The sequence below is a fragment of the Mirounga leonina genome, unplaced genomic scaffold (genome assembly GCF_011800145.1).
Source record: "Mirounga leonina isolate KUSES-001 unplaced genomic scaffold, KU_Mleo_1.0 Mir_129, whole genome shotgun sequence".
Taxonomy (NCBI): Eukaryota; Metazoa; Chordata; class Mammalia; order Carnivora; family Phocidae; genus Mirounga; species Mirounga leonina.
The window spans coordinates 79,409,501-79,417,239 of record NW_023270323.1 but is presented as its reverse complement, the minus strand read 5'-3'; the positions used below and the strand labels follow the sequence as shown (position 1 = coordinate 79,417,239).

Here is a 7,739-nt window from a genome sequence, read left to right as displayed (position 1 = left end):
CATTACATTTAAATGGCCATGTATGGACAGTGGCTCAGGTATGGGGCGGGGCAGTGTGGGGTAGTCCGGTCTGTGCTTGTCTTCAGCGTTCACACGTCAGAGACCCCAGCTCTGTCTTTGGAGTGTCAGTGCAGAGACATGCGATGCATCTACTTGGATGGCTCGCAGATCTCAGCCACGGCGTGGATCCGAGCTGCTCAGCCTCCCCCCTGCCTGTGCCTGCCATGTTCCCATCCCTTTGTCCTTTGTCAGCTAGGAATGTGATGGTCTCATAGCTTCCCACCTTCGCTTGTCAAGTCCTGTGTTTTCTCTACTAAATATCTTGCAAAACCCATATATGCACATGCACACATGCGTGTACATGTACGCCCACACATGCAAATACACATGCATGTAGGTGAATACACACACACCTCTGTGCATTTGCTGCCACTGTTCTGGTGCAAACTGGTGGCCCGATGGAGTCTTCCAGCCGCCTCTCTTCCCCTTCTCCTGCTTCAGACAGTGTTGTTCACATCCTCCAACTGCAGCATGGTTCCCATGCCCTTACAGCTCACCTGTTTGGAGTGTAGGATTCCGTGGGTTTTCATATGCTCACAGTCATGTGGCCATCACCACAATCCATTTAGAGCCTGGAAAGGAACACTGTGCCCTTTAGGTGTCACCCCCAAACCTCCCCTGCCCCCCCAGCTCCAGGTGGCCACCAGCTACTTGGTGTTTCTACAGACCTGCCCATCCCAGACATTTCATGGGAAGGAACCGTGCGATCCCTTGTGTCTGGCTCCTCTCACTTGGCAGGAGCTCTGGATGCAGCAGCCCCTGTCCTGGCCTCTCTGTCCTTCCCTACTGCCTTCAGTCCACTCTCCTGAGGCCAGCTGTTTGTCCCGCTCCATCCACTTCTCTGAGACTGGAGAGAGTGCGAGCAGCGCTGGGGCCCGCCGAGCATGTGCCCCCACGCCGGCCCCTCCCACAGCGGGTCCGCTGCCCTGTGTACTGGGTCTGTGGACTCCTGGCTGTGTGGCTCATTAGCCTTGATGTTGAATAAGTTACATCATCTCTGAGCCCGTTTCCTCATTTGCTTCATACCGTTTGTCACGTCCTGGCTCCCACAGAGGGCCCTGGTTGCTTGCTGCTGGGGGCGATGGGCCCTGCCTGACTCCCTGAGGGTCCTTGCGTCCTTGGCCATTCACAGTGCCCCTGTTAGGAAGTTCTAGGTCAATACCTGCCAGTATGATGGCTGTGTGGGTTACACTAGATGATATATGGATCGTGTCTGAGTTCTGTAAACGAGGACTCAAAGAAAAAATGATCGCGTGTGTTGTGCTCAAGAAATGGGAAACCATGTATGTGACTTTCAGTTTCTGCATCGGTTTGGTGTCCTTCACAGACTCTTCGTTTTGTTGTAGGCAGCCTTGCCATCTCTGACAAACCCTCCTTCTCTAAGTCCCATCCGACGAAAGGGAAAGGAGAAAGAACCCGGAGAGCCGGCCTCTGTGCCCTTGAGCCCCAAGAAAGGCAGTGAAGCCAGTCCAGGTATGAAGCGACGGCGGGGAAGGGCGGGGCTGGGGCGCCATCTGGATCACAGAGATCCCATTCACGCCCAGGTTAATATAATAGCTTCGTAGTTTTTGGAAATAAAGTACACAGCAGTGAAGCCAGAGAAAGAGTTTCCCTGGTGTGGTTTCAGGTACTAAATATTAATACCCAAATGTGTGCAGACCATGTCCCAGTCTTGAGCGTCACTCCGTGTCCCTGGCTAATACGTGGCCATGGCAGTCTGTGGGCCTCCCCACCCTGCTTCTCCCTGCAGAGGAGAGGTGGAAGGGACCCTGATTTCAGTCAGGGAGGCGGTGTAGATGGCTGGGAACAGCTAGCGGCTGAAGGAGTTGGTTCTGACACATGAAGATGGAAGACGGAAGTGCTAACGTGGGGAACAGTCTTCTGAGAGAGAGGAACCTGACAAACCCGTGTGAGGGGCTTCCACACCTAGGAGGGGCCAGGGTGTGCGTGGGAGCCTGTGGCTTCCACCGACCCAGCTGCCATGGGTGGGCACGGGAGGGTCTAGGCAGGGTGGGAGGCGACCCGTGCTGTCACGCCCCCACCAGACCTGTTGGCGCGTCTCACGGTGCCTTGGGCAGTCGCGACTCTCCCATGAGACTCGACGTTAAGGGTTTGCAAATGGCTAATTTCTGAGGACTGACTGGAGCATTGCAGGAGGCTTTACCGGCTTTGAAATCTTCTGAACTTCACAAATGTAACTTAGCAGTATGTCCCTGATCATGTTCCTGGTGGCTTAAAGAAACTAAAGGCTCCAAGTAAAAATCTTTAAAATTTGAGGAGAGTAGTTTTATTTAGTCCTTGGCCCTTTCCAGTCTCTCAGCGTGTTGCTGGCGTTCAGGGCCCCTGGGCCACACTGTGCCGCTGGGAGCCTCGGGCTCCTGGACGCTGCGCGGGGGCTGGAGGCCACCACCCCCCTGCTCTGATGCGCAAACGGGCAGCCAGACCATGACAGACAATAGCAGTACGCTGTTCTTCTTTCTCACCTTATTTTATGGTTTTTGGGGAGATACTCAGATTCTGTTTATTAGTCAACTTCTTGTTACTTCTAACTAATTAAAAATTCAGAGGGAGAATTTGAATTTTATGCTTTTAGAATACCTTTAAAGACCGTTACTGCCAGTGATCTCTTAAACTTGGCAAGTGTGTACTTTTGAGCTCAAAGTGTATTTTGTGTGTTTTAAAGCCTCTCGACAATCTGATGCCCCAGGGCCTGTTACAGCAAATAAGTCCTCGTCGCTGGGGAGTTTCTGTCACCTTCCTTCGTACCTCAAATTGCATGACGTCCTGAAAGCTACTCACGCCAACTACAAGGTGCGGCTCCTTTTGTGAAAATACGCACACAGATTTCTAATAGATTGTGGGTGTCTTAAGATTTATAGCTTGTGTAATACATAGATGGGCGTACAGATGAGTACACGCAAATCAATAGTTTCTTCAAGTTTGTCTTTCAGCTTTGTTTGTGGTAGTTCTCATCATATAAAAATTGGAGCAGCGATCTCTCTGTGGTTTATTGGTGCTGTGTCTGGGCTTCCTGGGCCGCCCCCACAGTCAGAGATGTGCTGGCCGGACTCATGGGTCTCGGCGCGCACGCAGTCTCACAGCTGGGATTTTTACCGCCGTGTGGTAAGGACACACGGGCACAGTCTGCAGGGATCCGGGTGCAGGCTTGCTGGGTTCTGTCTCTCCCACACTTGTCCTCCAGCCACAGCGGCTTCCTCTGCCTGACCCGAAGCAAAACCCCGGGCTCACAGAGGAATGCAGGTGTGCAGCCTAAAACGGGTTTGTTCACATAGTCCAGGCACGGGGAGCACTGCTAGTGGTGTAAGGAACTGTCGACTGGCCAAGTGTGCAGACACCCCCGAGGGCCAACCTTACAAACAGGTTTCTGGATGGAGAGCAGTCTGTTCTGTCGACTCTTCTGCACTGGTGTGTTGCGTACTTTGGGCTTTCTCACGCTGAGAAGATTAAGGAAAAAAGTCCCATGGTTTCTCTTCGGGCTTTTCATTGGTTAGCTGCCTGCCCGATTGCCCCCAGCACTGTCTCCCAAGTAAGCCATTTTTCTTGCACTAATTGATCTGAAATACAACCTTTAGCAGATGCTAAATTCTCATGGGTCTGCATTTCATTTACTGTTTGGTGACGTCAGTCTGTCCATCTGTTCATCTGTTAGAAGCACACATGCCCATTCTGTGGCTCCATGGTACATTTTTTTTTCTTTGAAGATTTTATTTATTTATTTGACAGAGAGACACAGTGAGAGAGGGAACACGAGCAGGGGGCATGGGAGAGGGAGAAGCAGGCTTCCTGCTGAGCAGGGAGCCAGATGCGGGGCTCGATCCCAGGACCCCGGGATCATGACCTGAGCCGAAGGCAGACGCTTAATGACTGAGCCACCCAGGTGCCCCTCCATGGTACATTTTTGAGGTGGTCAGTTCCCCCATTCTGCTTTAGAATTTTTTCTTGATATTCGTTTATTTTTGCATGTGGACACTAGAATAAGCTACTCTACTTCTAAAGGATCCTGAGAATATTTCCACTGGGATCATGTTAAATTTGTAGATTAATTCCTAGAGAACTGATATCTTGGATGTTAAATACACCTGTCTAGAGTGTGAGATGCTTTTTTCTTTGTTGAAATCTTCTTTTTATTATTATTATTATTATTTTTAAAGATTCTTTTATTTATTTGACAGAGAGAGAGTTAACGAGAGCAGGAACACAAGCAGGGGGAGTGGGAGAGGGAGAAGCAGGCTTCCCGCCGAACAGGGAGCCCAGTGCGGGGCTCGATCCCAGGACACTGGGATCATGACCAGAACCGAAGGCAGACGCTTAATGGCTGAGCCACCCAGGCACCCCTGTTGAAACCTTCTTGTATGTGCCGCAGATGTACATAAAATTTAAAGAATTTTAAGAAGAATTTTTGAAGATTTTTTCACATAGATCTTGTGTATTTCTTGATAAACAAGTCCCCAGATGGTCATCATTTTTTGTTACTGATAGATACTTCTCAGTTTTTTTGAAAACTATTTATAAACCTTATCTGGCCTCTTTTCTGAAGGATATTGATAATTTTGAAAGATAAGAATCTTAACCATGTTTTACAGCAGATTCGGAGGCTCTTTTTAGCCTGTGTTTCTTATGTCACCCACCCAAATAGCAGGGGGCACATTGGAAACCGTGCACAGAGAAGACATTTTTTTCTGCCTATTCTCAACTCCTGTCTCGGGTCCTGGGGCCCTGTTGATGCTCCTGCCATCTGCTCCGTCCTTACCATTTCTCCCCCGGGACATCCTGGGCTTCACGCTGTACCCCGTGCACCGTGGCCCCCCAGGATTCTGGGTGCCCGCCTGGCTGGCGTGTTTGGGGTGCCTGGCACACGTGAGATCCATCACACCGTCTCTCCATCTCCTTCATTCCTCCTCCTGAGTGGCCGTGTGCACGGCCCTCCATTCTAGCTCTGGGGTCAGCTCCCTCCGTGCCCCATGGCCCTGGTTCTCACCTGTGACCTCTGTTCTTCAAGATAGGCCTTCCTGTGCTCATGCCCCTCGCCCCCTTGTCCTGCCCTGCCTGCTGGAGGTGAGCCTCTTCCCTCCCGTGGCCCCACTCGTCCTTCCTCAGCCTGTTGGAAAGCGCCCCCTCCACCCCCCACCGGTGACACAGAGCGGCTGAGGCACTCGGGCCTGCCTGGTGGTCATCTTCCGTGTGTGTCTCGTCTGCCGTCCTCTCCCTTGGCCCAGGAAGTGCTTTCTCTTTCGTCACGGGTGGCCACGTTTGATTTCACGGAGCAGATTCCTTTCTCTGTTGCAGCGTTTTGCAGGGTTTTTGCCAGTTTTTATTTTCATAGTTGATCTCTCCCCCTCTCCCTTGTTCTTTCATGTTATGTCTTTGGACCTAACCCCTTCTCTCAGTCCGTTAAATAGGGGAATTGCATAATTTAATTCAGCTGGGCCCTTTAGAATCCTAATTTAATCCTTCTTGACATGAGTTCAATGTTTTGCTGTAGCCAGACTGAAAGGCGGTTTCTGGATTTGATGATGATTCCTTGGGGATACTAATGTATGTAGAACAAGTGTATGTAGAACAAGTTGTGTATTTTATATTTTTTGATTTGTTGCTTATCAGATGCTGGTTGTAATGGAAATTTACATTTTTTCCCCTCATGATAGAAGCTCAGAAATTATTCCTTTCAGTTGTATCAATGTAAGTTAGAAGATGCTCCTGAGAGATGGCAGTTTTATAAAGCTGTCTTTCCTTTCCAAAGCATTTTCCCAGTGCTCACAGGAAACAAACAGCCCACGCGGTGCGTGTGTAGGGTTGCATAGTGGGACAGCTCTCATCACACAGACAGTGCGTGTCTTTGTTGCAGGTGACGGATGGGATGGTGCACGTAATCCTGTGTTCTTTTCCTCCACCTTCCCAAGGTTACCTTGGATCTTCAGAACAGCGCTGAAAAGTTTGGGGGCTTTCTGCGCTCTGCCTTGGATGTCCTCTCTCAGATCCTAGAGCTGGCGACGCTGCAGGACATCGGGAAGGTATGTGTTTCATTCCTCGTCACTGAGCTGTAGCCGGCACGGGCACCTGTGAGCCTGTAGCCCCACCATCCAGGCACGTTTTCTGAGGTGCCAGCAGCTTGGGAGACGTCTGCATGTCCCCCGACCCGGGCTGCCCCATCACAGCACCTGACTCTGGTGCTTGTCTTAGCCTCACATCGGGGGTGTTCTACCTCTCTCCTCTTTTCAGTTCTTTTTCTGTATATTAGCTTAGATCCAGTTTATTCTAGAATATGAGTGGGTTTAAACTGTGGTGACAGTCCCTTTGTTTTCTTTTTTCTTTTTTTAATTTAATTTTTTATTGTTATGTTAATCACCATACATTACATCATTAGTTTTTGATGTAGTGTTCCATGATTCATTGTTTGTGTATAACACCCAGTGCTCCATGCAGTACGTGCCCTCCTTAATACCCATCACCGGGCTAACCCATCCTCCCACCCCCTTCCCCTCTAGAACCCTCAGTTTGTTTCTCAGAGCCCATAGTCTCTCATGGTTCATCTCCCCCTCCGATTTTCTCCCGCTTCATTTTTCCCTTCCTTCTCCTAATGTCCTCCTTGCTATTTCTAATGTTCCACAAATAAGTGAAACCATATGGTAATTGACTTTCTCTGCTTGACTTATTCCACTTAGCATAATCTCCTCCAGTCCCATCCATGTTGATGTAAAAGTTGGGTATTCATCCTTTCTGATGGCTGAGTAATATTCCATTGTATATATGGACCACATCTTCCTTATCTATTCGTCTGTTGAAGGGCATCTCGGCTCTTCCACAGTTTGGCTATTGCGGACATTGCTGCTGTGAACATTGGGGTGCATGTGCCCCTTCTTTTCACTACATCTGTGTCTTTGGGGTGAATACCCAGGAGTGCAGTTGCTGGGTCATAGGGTAGCTCTATTCTTGTTTTCTTATTTGACCTTCGTAAGCAGAAAGGGTGACAACAGACGTGGTGAGGGTGCATGGCCAGCTCCTTTGGTGCCACGGGAGGCAGCAGAGCTGGGGTAGAAGCCCGTCTGCCCTCCCCATCGTCGTACAAGGAGGAGCTCAGACACACAAGAGTTTAAGGAATTGTGTGGTGAGCGCCCGTCTCAAGTGTCCGCACCCCAGGGCCTTGGCCGCGTGTGTCCACCTGCCGGCTCCTGGGCGTCGTACTTCCTGATGGGCTGCAGAGGAGCTGCAGGTGGCTTCCCCTTTAAACAAGTATCTCTGTCGAGGGAAGTACGGTAGCTCGTGAGGTTCATTTATTTTTATTTCCCTAAATCTTTCTCTTGGCTCATAAAAGCGTACCTAGTTTTCATGATTACGTGAGGTATTCTATTTCTTTTCAGTTCTTTCTTGTGCTTTTTTTATGTCTGTTTAGTGCGTGCACTTGTTTTTTACCGGCTAGATAGTGTCCTAATTGACGCTCAGTTGTCCCTCAGAGTGAAACTTGTCAGAGCTCTTCCTAATACGGCCTTGCTGGTGAGACCGGCTGGCCCCCCGCTCAGGCTGTGCCTCTGCGCACAACGGCGCTCTCCCGTAGGGTCATCAGTCCTGGCAACCCATCGCTTTTCCCCTCTCTTACCAGCAGGTCTTGTGGCCTGTGGTCTGTGTGCATGTAACACGTTGTAGCAACGTGGGAAATATAA

General features: G+C 50.0%; 1 protein-coding gene across 6 annotated transcripts in view; it reads left to right on the top strand.

The window, feature by feature from the left end:
- Positions 1 to 7,739, top strand: part of HTT (huntingtin) — a 139,330-nt gene that overhangs the window by 68,854 nt on the left and 62,737 nt on the right. For all 6 annotated transcript variants that reach the window (XM_035005403.1, XM_035005405.1, XM_035005408.1 and 3 more), the window contains 3 exons: positions 1,407 to 1,533; positions 2,744 to 2,871; positions 5,982 to 6,092. In XM_035005403.1, coding sequence (XP_034861294.1) covers positions 1,407 to 1,533; positions 2,744 to 2,871; positions 5,982 to 6,092 — 366 coding nt within the window. The remainder of the gene's footprint in view (positions 1 to 1,406; positions 1,534 to 2,743; positions 2,872 to 5,981; positions 6,093 to 7,739) is intronic.